Here is a 23640-nt window from a genome sequence, read left to right on the forward strand (position 1 = left end):
AAGAAAACAAAGCACTTAACAAGACTACCTGATAAGATACATATTAATCAGAAGTTAGACATGTTCAAATCATAAAGTCCTATCACACTGTATTCTGGAGAGTATCATGTTGTCTAATGCCTATGGTCTCTGTGACCCATGTGAAGAATCAGCAACTTTGGCATAAGAATTCAAAATTTACAGAGGCAGATTTGAGAAACGCAGAAAAACCTGAACTGCAGCAACTAGTGAGTGGCACTGGCTCACAAAAGCTTCTACTAAACTCTCACATCAGTGCTTCACAGCCAGGCAAGGTAGTATGAGTAAGACACTTGTGACTGAGTAGCAGGATTCCCTGGTTTCTGCTTAACTGAGATTTTTTACTTCATGACAGGAAAGATGATGTACAGTATCTTGATTCAAACTCTGACTTTATACAGGAAAATCCATCTTAATAGCTTAAATGACAATTTAATAGTTATTTAATATCAAAACAATATTAACTTTTAAGCATGTCCAAGGAAACGAAAAAAGGAAACAAAAGCAACCCCACAAAAATCCAAAAGATAAGCCATCTGGCATTAACTGAGGGATTCTAACTTCAATTTGCTTTGTGATAATCTATTTAAGTAGTTTCCTACCTCTACAAGAATTTTAATGTAGGGCCTCCAACTCAAAAGCAAACTGCAATGAAGTACTTTAGAAATAAAAGCACTGATGAATGTTTTCAAACAATACTGCAGACTCTTTTTCTGAGAAATTAGTGTGATAGAGATGTTCATTTGACAGTTTATTTTAAAATTACAAAATTGGAAATGAAAGATCAAGACAAATTAAAAAGAGAACTTAAGCATTTCACAAGTAAGGAAATCAAACAAAAGTTACAAGCATCTGTTTATGTGATAAAAAATGTGTGTTATTACTTAGGAAAATATCTTACTCTTTATGTGTTTTCTTCTTGGTTTCACTGGATGAGTCATCTGCTGAATCTTCACTACTTGAGGAGTCCTGCAGGGGAAGGAAATAAACCAAAGCAAATTCATCTTTACAAAAAGAATTATGTAAAAGAATCTTCTAACAAATAGATTTTGAAAAGACACAATAGTTTCCACTTTCAAATTTGAGGCATATTATTCATATTTTACCCCCTTCATGCCTTCCAATTTAGCTGTTAGAATACTGCTACTATTTTTGTATTTATCCATCTATGAATACACTGTGCCAATACCACTCTGGAGAACACCAAATAAAACCCCCATCTTAAAAAATCAACATTGACACAAAAAGTGTCATGGTGTAAGCTGCTCCACATTACTCAAGATGATATCTCTGTAAAAATGCTAATGAAATCTCCTACCCTCAAGAGCTTTTTCAACTTTTGTGAAAAAGGTATTTGTTCACATTGAAACACCAGTTTAAGAAAATTTTGAGAATAGCATATCCCTTCTTTCTTTACAATAGAAGAAAAAACAAGAACCCTCTTAAACCTAGGTTTTCTTAAGGCTAGTCTCATTGTCTTAAACTTAGTTTAGAATAACTTTTATCCTGAAAAGTATCCTTCTGGAAGAGAGTGCTTAACAGGTGTAAATTAACATTTTAATGATACATGATTAAGTTTTCTGTTTAAAAGATGAGCTGCTAAATCAGACAAAAACAGAAATTCAACAAAATTAGTTGAATTACAAAGTCTTTGTAATACAGGACAAAAAGACTGCTTTACAAATAAATTTCATGTTATAGTTCCAATTAATGTTCTTAAAAGATATTCCTACTGCAAAAAGTCAACATTTCTTTAGTCTATGATTTAGTTTTGAAATACCTGGAATACAGGTCTCATTCTTAAAATACAAGAATTCTTTTGCAGTAACTATTACAAGACTTGTAAAAATTAGTTTTCTACTTCATATCAAATTTCTGAAAACTACAGCAGACAGCTTTTCCAAAAACACATTGAAAAAATAAGTTAGCATTTTTATTTGTGTTTACAATAAACTCAAGAAGACGGAAATACAATGTAAGTGTGGCTTGAAAATTTTGTCTAGACAACACAGAATAGCTACCTAAAAAAAGCACAGAATCAAGACTGCTATAATTTTGGGACAACTCACTTGCAAACAAGTAACCAAAGGTATTTTTACTTTTCTGCCTAAAAATGTCAGTTATTTGAATGTTCATTTTAGAGACTAACCCCAGGCTTCTATGCATACTCAGAGAATATGAATTTGCTCTGTGTAATTTCATTTCAATGTGTAAGACAATGAGACAGGAATGTGTACGTTTTAAAAATTACATTAATCACCTCTTCTGAAACACTGTCTGATGAGGCTGCCTTTTGTTGTTGCTGCTTCTTGAGCGCTGCTGATCTTTGCACAGCAAGTATACTTGGACTAGACTTCCAAAACTAAAGAGGAATAGAGATGCAAGAGTCAGTTAAACATACTGAAAATCTCCAGTTTACCACATATTTACTTTTCCTAAGTAGCATCTTAATTTTATCAATTAAAAAATTTCACTACAGAAAATTTCACTACAAAACACTAACATTAACTAACAATATCAGACAGCTTTTTAAAGTCATAAGATTTCTACAAAACAGAATATTATATGCTAATCACCAGGATATTTACTGAAATATGTTTAACTATAGTTGTGTAGGTAATTGTTAAAGAAAAACTTTATAAAGTACATTTTAAAATTCACACAGATAAACTCTTTCAGACTGCTCAAGTGCTATGATTTTCTTTCATACAGTAATTCTTAAAACACATGGGAAAAAATTTAGCAGAGAATCCTTAACAGTCTTCAGTTCATGGTGTGACTCATCTGTAACTACCTTCATAAATATGGTATACCACTCCATAAACATGGGAGAGTGCATGTAATTCTGGCGCACTGGATTGAAGAGATTTCTCAATACCACTTTTTTCCTGCTTTTAGCAGACTTATTGATAAAGAAAGCTAACTGTATATAAGCTTGAAATTTTTATACAATTATTTATAGATACAATGAAATCAAGCATTTGAGAAAAAATGCAGAAACAGAATTCTGGAACAACATTATGTGTTATCTTTCTCTTCCATAAGTTCCAGTAAATTAGCACATGCTTCTGTATGATGAAATTTATGTAGCTTTTTAATTGAAAATACTTACAAATGTGAGAATTTTAAAAGCACAAATTTAAGTACTTATATGAGAAACTTGCCCAATGTTTAAGGCAGCAAAGTGCATGCTTTCACTAACCCGATCAAGTTAAAATCTAATTAAGAACACTTCATTACCTCTTTTTTTTTTTTTTTTTAATGAGCACTGCTCTTTAAGATAATTTTAGAAGATTTTTTTTAGTATTTCCTTTGCCATTTCCTTGCCATTTATGTATCTTGTTTACCTCAGATCCGTCAACTTTTGGTGGTTTGGACTGAATTTGTTTCTTCTCTCTAGATGTGTCAGACTCTGATTCTGATTGAGTGCCTGACTCTGAACCAGAGTCAGAGTCACTGCTGCCTGACTGGCTGCTGCTTCCGTCACTACTGCTTCCAGGGCTTGAACCAGATCCAGAAGCTGATGCTGACCCAGAATCATCATCTGATCGGCTGCAATAACAAGTTAGTAGGATATTACACAACTGCCAAAGTAACAGGATTAAAAGAAAAAAAGTCACCTTAGCTTTACCTGTATCTCAACTGTTAAGTTAGACCAGACAAAAGGGTAGCACACAAATGGAGGCAGTCAATTAAATAAGCTGAGTTGAATAAAGCTAAAAATAAACAGGGAATAAGAATTTAAAGTGTAATTAGATACTCTATGTGAAGCCAAAATAAAAATAAAGCAAAACCATTCAAATTAATACGACAGTGTCACACATGGGAATTAAAAGTGGTAGAAATGCTTTGTAGTCACACAAACTTGAGCTTCACCCCCTTCAAAATCCCTGCTTAGAGCCATCAAATGCCATATTAGTTAACGGTTCAGTCTGCTTCACAAAAGACTACCCAATATTGTTTTCAATCTTCATGAAGCCAAGGTAGTCCTTAAAACAAAACAAAAAGCTGCACAGACTGTGGTCTTCTGTTAAAAGGGCAGCACAAACTTTTTCCACATAGACAACTCTGAATTTGTCAGAGGTGGTATGACTTGTACCAAAGCACTTGGCATACACTTGAGCTGTCTAAATTATTTAATCTGTATTTTAATTTTACATCAGACTTAACATAATTAGAACACATATTAATTAAAGATACTTCTTTTATAATTTTAGCATTTGTTTTTCACAGAGTAGATGAGTTTGAAACTTTAGTAAAATTCCTTACTAGATTAATACTATATTTCAAAGATACCATGAGAAAGAAACAAAACGATTTCAAATTATGTACATACTGACACAAATGCTTAAAAACCAGAGTAAACATGAAGCTGGAATTGAAAATGTTAAAGCCAAAACTGTATCAAATCCCAGCTGGTCTCTGCCAGCACAATTCATCTGGTTGACAGTCAGCTGGAGGTGAGGTGGGGGAGAGGGAAGATTGATCAATTGCCACAGAATATACTTAACTGACTATTTTAGAACTGCAGAACAAAGCAAAATCACTCCTCTGCTTTTGCTGCCACCAACAAAACTGCGCCAAAAGAAGAAATTAAGCTATTCATTAACATATCCCTGCAGAGTGCACCTCCATCAGCCATCTGCAACCAGCAACCATGAAAATAAAGAGGGGCAAAGTGAACACAGTGAAGCTTCCTTGCTCTGAAATTTCCACTTTCTTTCATCAAAGTCTTACTTCAGACATGGTGCTGTAACACTAACCACACTTGCCCAAAAAGCAGGTTACAGATCTGCTATGACACTACAATATATGACCGGAGGTCATATATACCAGAAATTAATGACACTTTAAGAGAAGAAAAAATATTGTAATAGAGTTTTTGCACACAAATATTGCCTTACCTTAAATACTAGGTGAATCGCACCTTTATAAAACAACCATATTTCTCAGCAAAGCAAAGTGCCATAAATACATGTCAGAGAGACTACAGAAGGCAGCACTAACTCTAAATGAATATATATAGAAGAAAACTCAGCATGGAGAAACACAAGTAAATACCAGCCAAAGTTCCAGTCAGAAAAAGTTACCAAAAATATGCAAATCCTACAGAACCTTGAAGGACGGGAAAGGAATCAAGTACCTTCACACAGGACAAGGCTTGCTCAAAAAGGACATTAATAACATGGATTACCAAACCAAAAACTTATGCAAAACACTAAGCCATATGGATGGTAATTAAGTTAGCTTTCCATATAGCAGTACAATAGTTCACACATACTAATACAGTGCTAACCATAGGTTTAACTGCATAGAGAGACACAGGCAACCAAAACAAAATGCCTGTTTTCTAAGGTAGAAAGGGGAAACTAACACTGGAATAATTGGTCAACTTGCTAACACTATAAGAAACATCTAAACCAGATACAGAAGACAATGGTGCAGAGACAGAAAATACAAAAAAAAAAAATTAGTTTACTTAGATAAGTAAGCAAAAATTACACTGATTAGATAGAATCACAGAATCATCAGGACTGGAAGAGATTTTCAAGATCATCCACTGAACCCAGCACCATCACTGTAACTCCTAAACCACATCACCCAGCACCAGACCAAATGCCTCTTGGACATCTCCAGGGATAAATAATTGATGGGAAAATTTAAGTTGTTTTATGCTCTTCACAGGAATTGAGTGTAAGTTCAAAACCAAAGGGACTGAAATAGGGAAAATAAAAGTCTAGTGGATAATGCCATTTGCTGTAGAGTTTGATGCAAAAAAAAGCCAGTTAATGCCAGATCTTATTATTTACTAAGAGATCAGCTGACTATCATCTAAGGTCTCTGTTAAACAATACCAACATGTCAACATGTGGATATTGATGTAGATCATACAGTATTCAAAGAAAAGAACACGGACTCCTTATCTTGCCAGCTAGCTCTCATCAAAGCTCTAAGTCTGGTAATGAATTTCCATTAGGCTTATGAGAAGGACCAGCAAAGAGCTATTCCATAATGCTTGTTACTCAAAATAAATTGGCCTGATTTGGAGAAGAGCAGCCTAATACAATTCAACTGCATCACAACTTACAGTTACATCTGACAAAGAGTAAAAATCTTAATTCAACCGCATTACTAATAAATGCAAGACTACAGAACAAACCTGCACATAGAAGTAAAAGGAATGGGGAGAGAAATTACAAGAAATTACTAGAAGACAAAACAAATAATAAAAGTTCACCACACTGATTTATAGCTGCCCTAATGGTACCATGCATGAAGAGCAATGTAGGATCCCTACCAGAGATTAACATAGGGTATGTAGAACAGAAAAAAAATAGTCATATAAAATTCAAACACTATAGCAGCAATAATACCTTACTAAGCTTTCTTATCCCACAGAATAAGGAAAGAGGAAAGGACACAATGAGTAGCCTGAAATCATTTTACAACCAGGGTAACAGCAATGACTTGCTGAAACATTTATCAAAGCTTAGTAATCTGTCACTTTACATACATGCATAAAGCATTTGAAGTTAACTCATAAAAAACACTACAGGAGCTCAAACACACAAGGTTAGTCTATGCTGGGAAGAGCTTACTTAAACTATAATCATCCAAATTAATGCAGTTGTGTGAAACTTGTGCGAACTACAAGTTCTGCCTGTGCACCACATAGTTCCAAATATCTTCATGGAACTACAGCATGTATTAAAAAAATTAGGTAAGAATAACAAATTTTCATTTTATTTCTACTGTTGACTTCTTCCCTGTTGACTTGCCACAGAACAAGTAACTGACAGGCTCTGAGGGCTACCAAAGCAATATTTCTTTTATCATGTACTTTCATACACTGTTTCAACCTGAAACTTGGAGGCACAAACTCTACAAAGATAGCACTGTAAGTCAGAAACCTAGAGCTCTTGTTTGCAAAGGAGGTAGAAAGTCGAATAATAAATAAGCTCTGCATAAAGACAAATTGCAGATCTTTAAGACAGTACAGACAAGCAGCACTGCATGAGATATAATACCTACAAATCCCCAATAGCTGCAACAGTCCATACATCAAAGGACTTTCCTCCAGAGAAATAAGGATTAAGGATTTGAACCAACAGTAACAGAGACGGGGCACATAAGGCAAAAACCACACCTACAGTTAAGAACTACAGGTTTAGGGCTCAGTTTTCAGGGTGTAAAGTATTTTCAATATTAGAAAGAAAATTAGTATTTTTCTTTCTATAAGTCAAAGATCCAAAAGAGAGCATGTTTATGCCAATATCAAAATATTATACACTTCTGGATGCATACTGTGTCTTTGCTTTTCCCATACTTAAAAAAAGTAAAATATTTGTCTAGCACTTCCAATGACAATATTTGGTATAACACAGCAGTTTAAAGAAAACATTTTTGTATCCACACAACAACAAGAAACCTCTGTTGTCCAACAAGACTAGGTATCTATTCAAACAGAAACTGAATAGAATTTTTCAGTCTAAGAATTAGTTCTCAATTAGCTCTAAAGCTCTGTATCTACAAGGCAGACAGAAAGAATAGAGTTGATTATCAACTGGTTTTTTTGTTTCTTCACATCTCACGCAAAGCAGTTTTAGACTGGTATGAGACTCAACTAATGATCCACTTTCAATATAACGGAGCACCTTATTTGTTTTTTACAAAACACCTGTAAGAAAGCAGCAGCAATGAACTAAAAACATAGACCTATGTAACCTTTTCTAGAAATGCAGAAATCCACCAAAATATGCACAGACTTATTTGGGACAAAGGGAGAAGAGTTACGTAAAGAAGAGAATAAGGAATTAAGTTTCCCCTCACAACAAATGGAAAAGTGAAATATATCTGTGGCATTTTCTAGCCATATCTCTTAAGCAGTGTCCATAATGGAAACATGGGGCAGTAAAAATTAAGTCTTACTGAAAACCCAATGTAGCAGCAGTTTTCCATTTCAACTTCTATTAAGCATAGATACTACCAGTTTACTATATCTTATCAATTTAACACACAGAGACCAGTGATTTCTAGCACTTTGCCTAAGCAAATTTAACATCACTGGGACATTATCCATACTTTTATTTTTGTTTCACATGTAGTGATGACCTAAACAAAACAATGAGTCATTGCTTTGCAGTATCACATAAGCCAGAGTGACCCTGCCTCAGGACTTAACTGAGAAACTACCTCTTAAAGACAGCTTTCCTAGTGATAAAGACAATCCATACTTCAACCTGATGTGAGGAATGCCAGGATTTACCTAAAGGCTTTATCATGCTCTAAGGAGCCAGCCTTGTAGCTGCAGCATTTGTGCTAAGGTGTTCTTTGAAAGAGCTTTCCCCTCTCCCAGCCTCACCGCACGTCATTGTTGAGAAAACTGGCACATGAAGACAATGGTTTTCAAAGAGGAGTGTGCACAAGCAGACAAGACAATTTGTGGGGTTATGTAAAGAATATATTGGAACTGATATTCAGATTTATTTTTATCTAAAACAAACAAACAAAACCAAAAAAACCCACCCAAACTGAAGTAACAACCCATGAAATGCAAGAAGGAAAGGACGGAAGGACAGGAAGGAAAGGAAGGAAGGAATGGGAGGGAGAACCCAAACCACAAATTCAACTCTATAAACATTCAACTATTTAAATAAATAGTTTGACATTTGTAAGCTCATTCAGCCTGTATGTCTGATGAGCTGGTGTCACATAAGGCAGTTGAGGGGCCTGGAGGAAGTATGTGCTTCACCAACCCAGATGGGTGACAGTGGCACCATCACTCATTCCTTCTGTGTGCAGTGAGAACAGACCTGTGTGTAGTTTGTCTCTGCTTGATGAGGTGGATTCCTGAATAGTATTACTTCCTTTTAACCAAACCCTTACAGAATGGAGTAGTTTAAAAAGAGTCCTGTAAGGAAACAATGGACTGAAGGTACTGTGAGTGCATGTGAAAAGAAAATGGCAGCACTGACACTTCTACTACAGTACAAGCTCTTCATAAGCCACACTCCAACAATAAGTAAGTAACAAACAATGACAATTTAATGACATCTGACAAGAAGATGGATTAAAGAAAATTTCAGTTATCAAGACTATTCAAAATATTACTTATCAATATTAACAATTACTCTTACCCTAAATGTGTATCATATCTTGAGATATTAGCCAATGGTAGCATGAAACCATCACAATTAGCAAGACATTTAAAAACTAACCATCCAGAACACAAAGATAAACCTTCATTTTTTCCAGCAATGTTTCAAGTAATACCAAAATAGTCAATCTTGTACTTTAAAACATCCCTTAATTTAATTATAAATGTTTAGCAGCCTGCTCTGAAGTTTTCTTAACTAAGATCACGGGGAAAAAAACAGCATGTCATCTGAGAACTGAATTTTTGTTGCTTAAAAATAGCTGTAATAATGCATGGAAAACTACAGTGACAAACTGAAGCACATTTCTTTGTCAGCAAACACAAATGTGTCAAAGACACATAGAAAACATTTGAAGAAACAAGTATTAGAAAAAATCATTTCAGAAGGTCTGCTCTATGGTTGGATGAAAGTACAGATGCTTCTAATATGTCTCAAATTCAGGAATTTCAATAATGAGGTACACAAAAAATTACTTTTCCTAAGCTGGTAAAGGAAAAGCAATAGAGAAGTTACTTTATCAACAGTAAACTACTTTTTAAATTGAAAAAAAGTTTAAAAAAAGTTTTAAAAAGTTTTATGAAAAAACTATGCAAATATAACTAGGAATCTGTGGTTGCTTTGACTGGAATAAAAAACAGAGTCTAGTAAGGGCGGTAAGAGGTTGCAGTACAAAATAAATTCATCCACTCCATCTATAATAGGCAAGATATTGCAGCAAAGAATCTGGAGCCAGAAGAATGCAGGAAGTCACTGATGTTCTTAATCTTATGAAAAAAAGTCCATTAAATAGTAAAATATTTACCATACTTTGTAACAAGATAGGAAATGAACATTAAAAAAATATTTATACCATAAGAGGTTGAACTGCTAAGAAACATTGTTGACCAGGAATATTAGCTCTAGGTGAGCTCTGAGTGTGTTTGTTTTAAAAAGAAGAGCTTCAAATATACTGACTATTTCTGTGGAAATAATTTGTTACCAGTAGTATGCTACCTTGCAGATATTTTTTTAAAAAAATAAACAGATTTTAGGTATCCCTTCCAAGTGAAGGTGACATTTTAACACTGAAAAAGCAGCTGCTTTTCAAAAGAAACTCATGCCATAGAGATATCATTTTGAAAACAGATGTTTGGAAAGGTTTCTATCATTACATGATCTTATTACTAAAACCAATGCATGTTACCTAAAAAAGCTATTGTATCTTGTATCTATACACATTAAAAGCTGGGAGATAAAAATTACCAGCCTTTTAAAAAATCTTCCAAGAAGTTTCAGTGGGTTTTGAACCCATTTGTTAAAAACATGAAAACTGCAATCCCTTCAGATTAACATGCGTGAAATGATTGGCAAGGTACATGGAAATTTACTAGACAAAATTTAATAAAAAATTTGCATAATTAGCTGATGGGATTAAATAAAAAAATAGTATTATATTTTAGTAAGTGCAGTAGACAATGTACTTCTTCCATCTGAAGCCATGTATCTTTGCTAGGTATCTTCTTCAGATGTGCTCGTCATTAAAATAAAGTGCCAAAATAAAATTAACAAAGAACCATACCGTCAAGCCACTGTGTCACAAAATGCTAAACCAAGATATTACTAAACAAGAATACTCTTAATATTTTTCTAGTAAGTGCTAAAAGGGTTCTTTTAACAATAAAAACCTAATATATTCCAATATTAAATCTTTATCTCATACTTTTAAATTTTCTAATTGTTGTATATGCTTTATAAAGGTAGATTCTAGTACAAGTATTATTACATGTATATACTTCATAAATGAAATATATATACATTTGAGATGCATGCTATAATATTGACAGGAGTGTGCAAACAATTTTGGAGACCACTGCACTAAGGCATTAAAAAAAAAAAAAAAAGTAAAGGAGATATGTCCTCCTTTCTCCTTAACCTAGACAAGGAGCAAGCCTTGGTTATTAAAAACAAACATCAATCTGTAATCCCTTTTGCAAAATTAACTATGATCCTCTTCCACATGAGCAGTAATTCAGATTAAATCCTAGTATGCTAGATGCTAAACTTAAGAGTAGAAATTTAATTACTTAAGAAGAGGTACATACATTTACACACGGGGATTCAAAGACAGCATTTACATCTGTCATTTCCTCATAGTAAATGGAGAATGCAGAAACAAGAAACGGAACTGTAAAACTTCTCTTTAACTGCTCCTACCTTTGCTCTGAGTTACAGAAATATTTACACAATTCATATTGGGAACAGTATGCCCTGCCACACTTTGAAAACACACTCAGTCCTCACCAATACATTCACCTATTGGTGAGGATATATAAAAATAACTTTTTCTGATTATGATATTGTTGCCCTCTCCAATTTCCCTGATGGTGTCAGAGAGAAGACAAAGCTTTTCAAAACCGCCTCTATTCTCATAAGTGTTCTTACGCATCTATGAAAATGTGGAAGAAACAAGCAGGAATGATCAGGCAGTATTTCATTAGACTGCTGTCCTAAAAACCAGGACAGCATAAACCAGTGGAAATCAACATAGAATCTAGGAAAAAACCCTAAACCGATTTCAAATGAAAAAGGTGTCTTTGGTGTTATTCAATTTTAGCATATCTACTACGTGGCGTAACACCATCTCTCCTTTCCCCTAGCACATGGAACTGTAGATGTGACTAATAAAACAGGCAACAGCATAGAGAACTTGTAGACACTGCAGTGTCTACCAGCACCACTGCAGATGTAGAGCCCATTTACCAGTTTTTGAAATGCAACTGTTTGAGTTTCTGAAGGTCATACGAAAATACATAAAGTTTCAGATAGATTTTTAGTAGCTCAGTTGACATTTTCTTCATCTGCTGAAATGGGACACCCCAACAACCAGCTATAACAAGGCAAAAATAATTATAATCAGCTGAGAGAGGCCTAAAAGCTTTTCAGAGCATGAAGACAAGTAATATCTTAATTTAACAAGTAATCTCTGATTTCAACAACTTGTGTTAGCAGAATTTCAGAAATGGTTTAATCTTCCTTGAAGTGGAAAAGGAAATATGAAACAAGAAGAAAATATGTATTTTCTGAAAATACTCAATGGAAGCTACCACTGCAAACCAAATGACAAGTGAGAATATTTCATACTGTGTTAAAATTTGATTTTTAATAACGTTGCTACAATAAACACAAAAAACCTGTCTGATAGAAAGGCAGTTTACCTGCATTTAAGAAACAGAACCTAAGTTCTGCAATTAAGGTATTAAAAACAGAGGGACAAACCAGCAGTGAGGTAGTCATAATGTCTGGATGCTTTCTTTTCCATGTTTGCCTATGGGATTCTTTAACTTCATCTGCATTTTTCCAGGCACAGTCTATAAGCAATTTACTTTCTAGCCAAAATACTTTAAGCATCAGCTGATATAGTTTAACTGGGGCCCCTAAATTGACCAACTTTCCTTGCAACAAGTAATGTCCATTAGTGCAAAGTAGCACCACTGACTTTCACAAAATTAATCACTTGAATTGACATTTCAAATTACTGAGATTCTGGTGTCATACCTCTAGGGGAAGAATGGCAAGGAACATCAGGTATTTCCTAAAACACCAGAACACTGTAACAATTAGCTGTCTGCTGCTGTCTAATACTATCACACAAATACTTTCTCAGAAACAAGGCTTCTGGTTCCCTCTCTTAAGGGTTCGTCTTATAGAAAAAGAGATGCCAAGTGTGTTATTTTTTGACAATTCTTCTTCCTATACAAGCCAGGGTCTTTGCTTAAGTTGCCCCATTGGAAACAGTTCAGCAAAGCAGTCCACATAAGTGGATACCTTGCCTATATTCCTGGAGATACTTAAGGAAGAATAGGACAGATGGCCTAGATACAACTTAACCACCCTTTCATTTTGCTTGTGTATCTGTATCTACTTTTTTCTTTCTTCCAAAAAAAGCCTGATTAAAAACGGTAACTAAAAGAAAACTCAATTTTTAGGCAGCACAAATTAGCACCTACCTCTGTCTCTCCCTCAGCCTTTCCAAACCTAGTCAAGATGATCTCTCTACAGGACACTGAAGAGCTGGAACCTACTTTTCTCATTCAAGTCTTCTGGCAAAACAGTCACTTTACCTAACATAATCAGAGCAATTATCAGCATAACAGACTTCATTCTCGGTTAACTGAGAATGTTTGTCATGAATCTGTGTTTGTCAAATTCACCCTATTTACCACATCACATTATGTTTATCCCCTCCTTGCTCTGGTCTTGTACTGTTGACCTCTTCAAACCAATTGTACTTTATTGTCCAATTTGCCTTTTTTTCTTACCTTCTTCCCTGATGACTGGGATTCCAAAAAGCCAAATAGTTCCACAAATTATAAACACAATGTGAAGTGCAGATGCAAACAGGGCAAAGCTACATAACAGAGGTGTTATTATACTAGGTACAGTAATAAAATGTTTGCCAAGATTAACCACTGAAGACAATTTATGCACTTAACTCCATTAATCAAAACAAAATTTAAGTCCATCATCTGTGTCACATAAGCCTTCTTCTCTCCTCCACCTCCAAGCAAATTACATTCATTACTTATTTTTAGGAGGTAATATGAAAATGTCATTATTTGTTTAAAGATGCTCCTGAATAAGAAATCTTAAATTGCATTCACTTTGCCTAACTGAAACAGAAAAAAACACTCAAAAACCCAACCTCCCCTCTTGTCCTAAATTGCAAGGTAATGTCAGTATTCTATTTGCCATCTGTTAGAGATGGGGCAGTTATCTTCTGTTAATCGGGCAGTTTTCTTTATCTCTTCCACAATAAATCCTTCCTCCGGGGAGACATCTGCTGTTAATGGGCCATTGAGTGTCACTGCCCAATTGATAAAAATTACATTATCCCACAGTGGGATGCTCTGCCCAGAGGGAAGAGCCAAGCATTCCTAACTGGATATCATCTGGGATTTTGGGACACCAGGACAGCCTTTTTGACTGGATTCCCAGAGGAGCAGCTACCTTCTACACTCGATTCCCAGAGGAAGACCAGGACCATCTACACCACCACTGGATCTTCAGAGGAAAACTACACTCTTCTACAGGATCACTGCTTCAACAGAACCACATCTGTCACTCCAGGAGGACTGCAGCCAACATTTCAACTGTACTGTACCAACATCCTGACCAACAGGGTGTCAGGTTGTATTCTGACTCTGTCAGTGTTGTTTTGTATTATTGCATTGTTTATTTTATTTTTATTTTCTTCCCAAATAAAGAACTGTTATTGCTGCTACCATATCTTTTGCCTGAGAGCCCCACTTAATTTCAAAATTATAACAATTTGGAGGGAGGGGGTTTACATTTTCCATTTCAGGGGAGGCTCCTGCTTTCCTTAGCAGACACCTGTCTTTTTCAAACCAAGACATCTCTCCAAACTAAGCTAAGACTAGTATACAAGACTGTGCAGAACAGTGGACCGTCAAACAGATATGGAAATAGAAAACAAATATGATGGATAAAGCACTAATGATCTCCTTGGTACTGCTGAAGTGAGACAATTTTTTTACTGTGCAAACAAACCCCAGTAATGATGAAAAATTTAGCAGTCAGCAGTAACTACCAGTAGCAGGCCAATAGCATATACTGAAAATGAACAGCAGGTGTCAGGTTGGAAGTTCTACTTGAAAAATTAGTTTAATGTATATGTTGACAAACTGAGGTGTAAAGTCTAGAAAGAGCACTTTCCAGGATATGCACTTAAGAAATCTCTTACCTTTAGCCTTTGGTAGTTCCATCTGTACAGCAGCACATGTCAAATCTGATTTGGTATGGAATTTAGACACACCCTAAAAGTATTTTTCTGGTTTTTTAATGAACACTGTCTCTGGGTACTCCCTATATCTTTAAATCTATGCCTGAATGCAGTATTTATTTGTGAACTCTTTGAAAGAAAAGCAACATAGGTCAAAGAAGGTACCAAAGCAAGTAACAGGTTAAAACAAATACAATTTTTTTTTTCCAGCTCCCCCACATAAACACCTATGCAATCAAACTGGGGAACACTTTGGGGAAATGACAGGCTTAAAGCAAGTACCCTGCCACACCGCCATTAGTTTAGTTGCCACAGTCTTAAGTTCAGCTTCACTTATCCTTTAGAACTTTAGAACAAGGTGCCCCTGAGAGGATCATACAATGAGAAACTAGGCACTAGGAATACAAATCCTCAAATGGAAAGCTACACAAGTCACATTGAGAAAGAGCTGACAGAAAATTTAGACTCCTGTCTAGGATAATAACTGATCCAAGAACAGCTAATTTAACATCACTGACTTCAAGTGCATTCATTAGATGATGTTACCTTAGTGATCTTCTCTTTTCAAGGCTAGTAAGACAGAGAGTAACAATTTAAGCAAACTAAAGTTCAGTACACTAAAAAATAAAGAGATTACTATCTACAGAGTCTTTGAAACTTATCTGAGATGACAATGGACTGTCTCCTTTGATGCTTGGTTGTTGGGTTTTTTAAAACAAGCTGAAGGAAGAAAAGCATAAGAATATGAAGAGCCCATTCAAAATGTGCAGAAGTAACTGATACTAAATGCCAAACTCACAAAATCACCAGTAAGTTTCTATAGGCAAACGCTATGTAAATAGTAAGCTTTTCTAGTTTTATTTCTTCCAGAAATTTTAACTATTTAACTTAATTACAATGCATAAGGCAGATTTATCTTATTCATCACTGCCAGCAAAGAACAGAGGGCACAAAGAGTATCACGTTCAATCTGCCAAATGTTATTTCCTGTCCTCAGCTATTATAGAGTATGAACTAAACTTAATTTTCCTGGTATGGGCTAACACGTTGTGTTTCCTGTCCTGCAGACTAATTATTTGCTGCTACTACTGTAAACAAAGCAATGTTATCAAAATTAAACTGATTACCTACCAACTTTCATGACCCTATGAACTGTATTTCAAGTCTTTATTTGAACGATGCAAGTCACACATCTTAAGAGCACAAAGTTGTTCCAGGAAGCCTTCACAGACAGGAGGTAGCAGTGATTATCCACGGGTCTACTACTTTGTTGTGTAATCTGAGAAACCTTCAACACACAGCTGGATCCAGCAGCAACACAATGATGTCTTTACCAGAAGCTCCTTAGAGACTACCAGCAAGAAAGTATTACATGGAATTTAATAAACAAACAAACAAAAACCAACCTTAAAAACCCCAAACAAACAAACAAAAAACCAACCAACCAAAGAAAACAGTTGAAGCAGCCAAGGGACCACATCTGGACAGGTCTGATGTATACACTGCCAGTATCACAACACTTCACTTTGTCTTGAGGAACATGAAAAGCTTCCATCAGCTAAAATCTCAACACTCTCAGAATAAAGGAATTTAACTTAAAATATGTGGTACAGGTATGTGACATCCAGTTGGGTTAGACAAAAAACGGATAAACTCAGCAGGAGTTACAAAACCAAACTTAAGATCACACGCAGATCAAGAGCCAGACCATGAATTTTTGATTTTTTCTTTTAGTTGGAAAGGTTTCCAGGAAAAAAATACTTGGGTTTGGATACATGCCCTCTTTGAAGTCTTCCAAAAAGAAGTGAAAAGATGCTTTTAACTTGGATTCGGACACCTTATCATACCTCAGTATGCTTAATTCTGTAAGAGATTGTTCCTGATAAAATAACAATTTGTTAATTAAGGAGAAAAATACTACAAAGAGCTTGCTTTATCCACTAGCTGTTTACAGTACATGCTACCAACAGTTTTCTTTACCATTCAGGTACTTTTGTTGATCTGAGAATTCCTGTGCAGTAAGTATGTATCTAAATATATACATTTTTATGTACATGCTCTCTCTTGCTGTATACACACATTTTTACTAATATCATCTATTAAACTCCTACTAAAAGGATGTCAGTGCATGCAAGTAATTCTGCAAATATGCTTGGTCAATTTCTATTCTAACTCCCACTTAGATTTCAGGAAAGCAAGAACCTAAAGTCGTGGCTTTAAACTAATCCTCTCTACTTTCTATGGAAGGTATGAATTTATACAGTAAATTGAAGCCTGTTGACCAAGTCTTTACTCTTTACTTAATTATGTGGTCCACAGATTACAATCCACAAAACAAATGAAACCCACTGAAATTCCTATCTTAACATCAGGTGTGTAAAGACTTGTAGAAGTCTTTAGTGTATGCAGCTGCTTCCTGCTTCCTGCAAAAATGGCCAGCTACCTTCCACTTAAGCTACACTGAGCACATGCCTTTTTACCTAGGAAAGAAAGGTATGCTCAAGTCCTCTATACCTTGTTCTGCAGAAACACGTAAGAACAAAGAGATAGGAAATCAGATTGTTATTCAAATAGTGCCAACATTTTACTGCTGCAGTCCTTGCTCTACCTGGCACTTGTCTTGAAGTTCAGGTACAACTGCCCTTCCTTGCTGATTAAGCTTTCTTATTGCTATGTAACTCAAATGTATGTATTCACATTAAAGTTTGTATGATGAATTGTACTGAATGCCATCAAGAACGCTATACTAAGATGCTCTGCTTCAGTCAGCTTCTCAGCGTTCTGCTAGTAAGTCTTTGTGTCTACACTCATTTGCTATCAAGATGAAAAGTGTCTGTGATATTTTACCTTGAGTTACATAAAAACATTATAGAATAGTTATTTCTAGTAAACAAGAAACTGGAAAGTACACTCCACTGTGATTACTGGACAGAAACTCAAACACCAAGCAACAAGACTAGTTAACAATGATTACAGTCATTTCCATCATGCTCAGTTCTAGTACTGATTTAGAGCTTCAGAGGCAAGGAAAGTCCAAATGGTGTGGCCATGCACTTTTCCACTTGCAGCAAAACAGAACTTCAGGACCAACATCTGCAATCAGGGAAAGTTTTCTAGTGATCTAGCAGACAGATGAATAGATGCAATGCTGGAAAGATACAAAGCAGTGTGGCAAACTGTTTGTTCTTCTCTTTAGAAAAGAGACTTTAGAAAAAACAATCACCTTCATAGTCAGACACAGTGAATAAAGGCATCAAGTCAAAGGTCTATGATCAGTCCCTTCTCTAGCCTTCCTACTGCTGAGAATACTACAAACTTTCAACAACTTTTTCAAGTTGGGGTGTTTCCATAAAACACCATGTGCTGGTGTATTTTTGTAAATCCAGCCATGACCAATTGCTTAAGTTTCTGAAGTAATGATGGTGGCTCTGCTACATCAGGCTGTATTTATTATCACTCCAGAATGACAGCAATGGAAGTTTACACCATACACCAAAGGCAAATGAACTGCTTTACTGCGCTTCTGAAGTATCAAATTTGCAAACTGACACAAATTTTCAAAGACTTCTCCTACTTAACACCAATGCTGCTGCTTAGATGATCACTGTACTCATCTTCATCTCTTGTTTTTTTCTACTAATCCTTCAGTTTGATCTTCCTTGCAATTTACTCCCAGCAGCAGTTCTCAATTACTTTCTTCACTTATTTTATTTCCACCCCTAGCATTCTGAACAGAATGGGATCACTATAAGCTTAGTAAACATATTCTGTTGCCGATTTCTACCTCCATTTTCTAAAATTCACACATCCAGATTTGAAGGATAATTACAGCAACACATCCCAAGTTACAGTAAGTATCTGTCTACAGATAAGCTGCAGCTTGCTAAGGTATCTCACCTCAGAGCGAAAATCATCTAGAGTACTGGAACCTACAAATTAAAGTAAAAAACCACTCAGCTATAACCCAAGGAAAAGTCAAAGAAAAATATTCTGCATTATTTTAATAATGGAACTAGGTTAGACAGAAGAGAGTTCCATCATTTAAAACGCTAAGTTTTCTTGCTTCACTTACATGAACAGCTTTCTGATAATGAACATGAAAATAAACTTTCCAAGGCCTGCCTGTGAATTAGACTATGGGGTTATCAAGCTACACAAGCCTAGGAAAAACAGTTGTTTGGATTTAAAAAATTTTCTAAGTTTTAATATGTGCTCAGCAGGACATTTAAGATGAAGAATAAAGTCTCACTTTCCAGGCAAATATGAAGTTTTGAGTACTGTGCATCCTCCTGATACTTGTTTTTCATTTAATTAATGGGAACTATATGACATTTAATTGCTTTAGTCTTATGAACTGCTACAGCTTTTAAATAACTTTGATATACAGATAGTTATGGGCAATCACAGTTCAATACAAAATAGTTTCTCCATAGACCTTTAGCAAGGTGGCTTCTTTCAAGTAGTAAGAAAATTCACACAATAACTTGTCCTAGGTAGGGTCATATTTTTTGGAAGGCTTTGTTTTGCCTTTTTTTTTAAAGTAACAAGCAATATTTTGCCCCAGAAGAGACTTCAAACTTGTTTGTTAACTGTAACAGTATCAACTTCATAGGAAGCAGAAATCTTCAAAAACTACTATGTGTTACAGCTTACAAATTATTCACAAAATTGAAAATCTACTGTCTTTCTAGGACACTTCTGCATTTAACAGGAAGCTTGACATAAAAATACACAAGAATTTTAAAAGTCTCTTTAGTTTCACTGTTGATAAATTTCCTTGTGATTTGTACCCAGGGTCACCTAAACAATTCTCTCTTCCCTGTCTTCCTAGTCATTCATACACTGTAGAAGTTTGATGGCCAGCACATGCTGGCTGATTAGCTGGCAGTTATATGTTCTTCTTGCATTTCTTCTCTTGAGGCAGTAGTTCAGATCTCTCTCTACCCAGCTGGAAGTTTCATAGTCTGCAGAAAGTAGTTTTCTTTATGGCCCTCTGACTGACAGAATTAGCTAACCAGTTGAATAGGCTGTAATCTGACAGGAAGAGAGGCAGAAAAACAGCACAGCCACAAACTACCTCTTAGAGGAGAAGTCTAATGCTCACCTTTTATTGGTAAATTGATTTTTAAACCTCTAGATTTATCATATTTCCAGTTTTAGAAATCTAAGCTTTGTAGCGCAGAACTTTTTGAACTTGGAACTGTTCTAGTAAGTGAACTTAATTCCACCTCCTACAAACTGGCTGTCACCCTGTATGGACACAAGGACATTCTAATCAGGCTCTTCCAAACATTTGAACGTTCTGCACTTGATAGAAGACTGCAATTTGACACTAGAGTACTGATTTTAGGTTTCTTTTTAGTTAAAAACACGGCTGGACAACAGTCCTTTCCCTTCCAAAAACAAATACAAAGTTAACACTTTCAGCTACACAAGTCTGACAGCCCTGAAGAATGACCAAAAAAAAAAACCAACCTAAAATAAATATAAAATATAGAAATATATAAATATTATATAACATATTTTATAAAATATAAAATACAAAAAACTAAATTAAATAATTAAAAAGAAACAACTAATTGGGGTTTTATACAACATATATTATATGTGTCTGCCTTGCACTTTCATAGAGGATAGCTTTAACACTTTAACTCAATGTGTTTGAATTTGTTTTTTCAAGGACTTTTTTCCCCCTCAAGAGAGATACTATGCTGCTGGATGCCAACATAGCTTTAATACCACTTCAGCTTTATTATGTAAGACATGTACATGATCATTCCCACTCTTAGCTGAAATAATGTGAACGTAACAAGCAGATTAAGCACCTGAAAGAAAGCAAAGCCAGCCTTCCTAATTATGATCTGCCTGCTAACCACCACTTTCACCATTCATTTCAAATATAAATCAGTTTTAGTACACAAAATGTAAGAAAATATATAGCCAAGAATAAATGAAATAAACAAGTGCTTACCTTGACTCTCCACTACTGTTTCCTACACTTTCTTCATCACTGTGCCCATTCATTGTAAATATTAAAAAGTTCAAAAAAATAAAAAGAAGTCCAGGCAAGGTACAAGGTGGATATCAGGAATCCACTTCTTGCTACTCTGTATGTTTTCCAGACACTGTACGTGTTTGCTTTAGTGTGCTCAGCGGGTATTCAAGATTTCTCCCAAAATACCTAAAATAGGAAAGGAAAACATTAACACAATTTTCAAGTATGTTTGCAATTGAAGACATACTAAAAATAAACTTTTTCTTTTCCACTAACAGTGAAAGGGGGCATGTTTGACATCATGTCTGTAACTCAGAAATATCTTCCTTTAGTGTGTGTTACCTGCTCATGGCTGATCATTTTATTACCATTTCCTTTTCTGAGGAAAAAAAAATATTTCCTGCTGTCTGTGAAAACAACAAAAAATAATGTCCAGAGAACAACAGGTCTTCATATTAATTATTTAAAAAAAACTGGAAGATCTAAATAAAATACGCAAAATGCAGAGAAAAACTATCTTGCTTTTTGTGACTATCCTACTATCTTGCAGCAGGGTTCCAGCATACACTTCTTTTTGCCATTATACTTCTTTATGCAACTTTTCATGAATGGTGCTGTAAAGATGGCAACTTCTGCTGAACTGCTAGCTCTAGAATAGGAAAAATTACACAAATTACATTTTCTTTAGTACTGTGGGGTGAGAACAGTTCACTGCCTATCTGCACTATAAGTCGTGTCCTAACTTTGGGCATAGTATTGAATTCAAGACAAAAGAGATCTAAATAGCAAGTAAAAAAAATGCCTGCTTGAAGAGGTATGTAAATATTAATGTTCTGCTAAGATCTTCTTAGTAGAATGTATTTCATACCCAAAATATAGTGCAAGCATTTCCAGGAACACACATAATGCTACCCACTTACAGTTGTGGGCAGCAGCAGGAAGATAAAAGACTGTACACGAGCTCCCACTAAATCAAACCAGAAAGATCCCAGAGATGGAATGATCATTATTCCATATACATCAATCTCCTAGTCCTGATTACTACGCAGTCAGTATTCGATGCAGCAGAGAAAGTTTAAGCTCACGGTAAATGGGCCGCAAGTATAAGCTCAGTGATAATCAGATCAACTCGCGCCCTCACGGAATTAGTGGTGTGAAGGCGATTAGGGTCTTGCCCGCCCCAGTGCGCTCCCCAAGAACAACCCACAGCCCAACCCCGAGCCAATCGAGGCGGTGGTGAGAGAACTCTCGCTCTGGGGCGGGCACTACCCTGCGCTCACACCGCCGGGCCGCTCCGGACCGCGAACAATGGCGATGAGGAAGGGGAGCGCGATCGGAAGGAGCCCCGCAGCCACAGGGGGGCCGCGAAGCGCGACTAGGGACCCCGCGGGGAAGTAGGGGGGCGCCGGGCGATCCCGCGACGGCACGAACCGCTGCGCCTTGGGCACCCAGGAAACATCGCGGGCGGCGGCAAAACTTTCTCCCCGCCGCCCGCTCTCTGCTCCGGGCCGATCCGATCCCGACTCTCGACCTCTACCGCCCGCGCCGGTCTCTCGCTGCCCGCCCATAAGGGAGCGCATGCAGCGCCGCCCGCTCGCACCGCAAACCGTGCGGCCTGCACAGGCGCCGCTCTCTGGCAGCGCTTCCAAGGCCACCGCCGCCGCCCTCCACGATCGCTTCCCCCGGCGCCCCCCACGGCCCGGAGCGGAGCCGCTCTCGGCCCGCCCGGACGGCTCCGCACTGGCTCCCCCCGCAGGAGCGCGCAGGAGCAGCTCGGCCGCACTGCCCACCTCACTCCCGGAGAATCCCTCCCTCTCTCGGCGGAGACCAGGCAGAGGGCCCGAGGAGCCAGCCAGCCCGGCGCAGGGCATCGACCGCCCTCGGGACCGGCAGCGGGGCCGCATTTCCTCCGCACCGCCCGCCCCCCTCTGGCTTTCATCTCCGGCAGCTGCACAGCTCCCGACCGGCGAAGGGAGCCATGGCGGCCTTTGCCTACCTGCGGTGCTTGGGGCCCGGCCAGCCCAACCCTCCCCGGGCCCCGCCAAGGCCCGAGGCCTCGATGCGCCCCGCGGGGCGTACTGCTGCTCGTACCGCAGCCCCGGGTCGCGGGCGGCTCCCGCGGCCACGGTTGGGCCTGGGAGGCCGCCGCTGCTCTTGCCGGCTCCGCGCTGCCCGCGCCGCGGGCTCGCTCGCTCTGTCGCTCGAACAATGGGGTCAGGACCACCCTGGGAGGGGCGCAGGGAGAACCGGAGTGGGCCCAGCTCCGCTCCGCCGCCTACTCCTAAGTCCTGGCGACCGCCGCCATCACGCCGCCGCTCCGCTCAGCCTCCCCCTCCCGCGGTCGGATGGAAACCCCGGGCGTGATGTCAGCCCTGCGCCCTGGGACCGACCGGCAGCGGGAGGAGGAGCCTCGGGCGGGGGCGACGAGCAGCAGCCCCGCCGCCGGGCCTTGCAGAGCACGGCGGAAGCCGTGCGGTCGCTCTGGGAGGTGCGGGGCTCACCGCAGCTCCCGCCCGCCTTCTGCCCTTACCTCCCTTCTGCCTAGCGCTGGGAAAGCTCCCATTCGGTGTGCGGGCGCAGGGCGCTGCCCGAGGGGCGCCATGAGCTGAGCGCCGCGGCCGCAGCCCGGAGCGGGCCGCCTGATACTGCGCTGCGCGGCGCAGGGGTTTTGTTTGCGGTTTTCGGTGTAA

General features: G+C 37.8%; 1 protein-coding gene across 1 annotated transcript in view; it reads right to left on the bottom strand.

The window, feature by feature from the left end:
* The window catches only part of CHD1 (chromodomain helicase DNA binding protein 1), a 55764-nt gene extending 32735 nt beyond the window's left edge, over positions 1–23029 (bottom strand). The window contains exons 1-5 of the mRNA XM_054002698.1: positions 22947–23029; positions 20927–21136; positions 3366–3570; positions 2279–2380; positions 920–987 (exon numbers count right to left, since the gene is read on the bottom strand). Of these exons, the coding sequence (XP_053858673.1) occupies positions 920–987; positions 2279–2380; positions 3366–3570; positions 20927–20979 (428 nt within the window). The 5' untranslated portion in view covers positions 20980–21136; positions 22947–23029. The remainder of the gene's footprint in view (positions 1–919; positions 988–2278; positions 2381–3365; positions 3571–20926; positions 21137–22946) is intronic.
* Between the last annotated feature and the right edge of the window lie 611 nt (positions 23030–23640).

Source organism: Vidua macroura, chromosome Z, assembly GCF_024509145.1.
Source record: "Vidua macroura isolate BioBank_ID:100142 chromosome Z, ASM2450914v1, whole genome shotgun sequence".
In the NCBI taxonomy this organism is placed as follows: domain Eukaryota; kingdom Metazoa; phylum Chordata; class Aves; order Passeriformes; family Viduidae; genus Vidua; species Vidua macroura.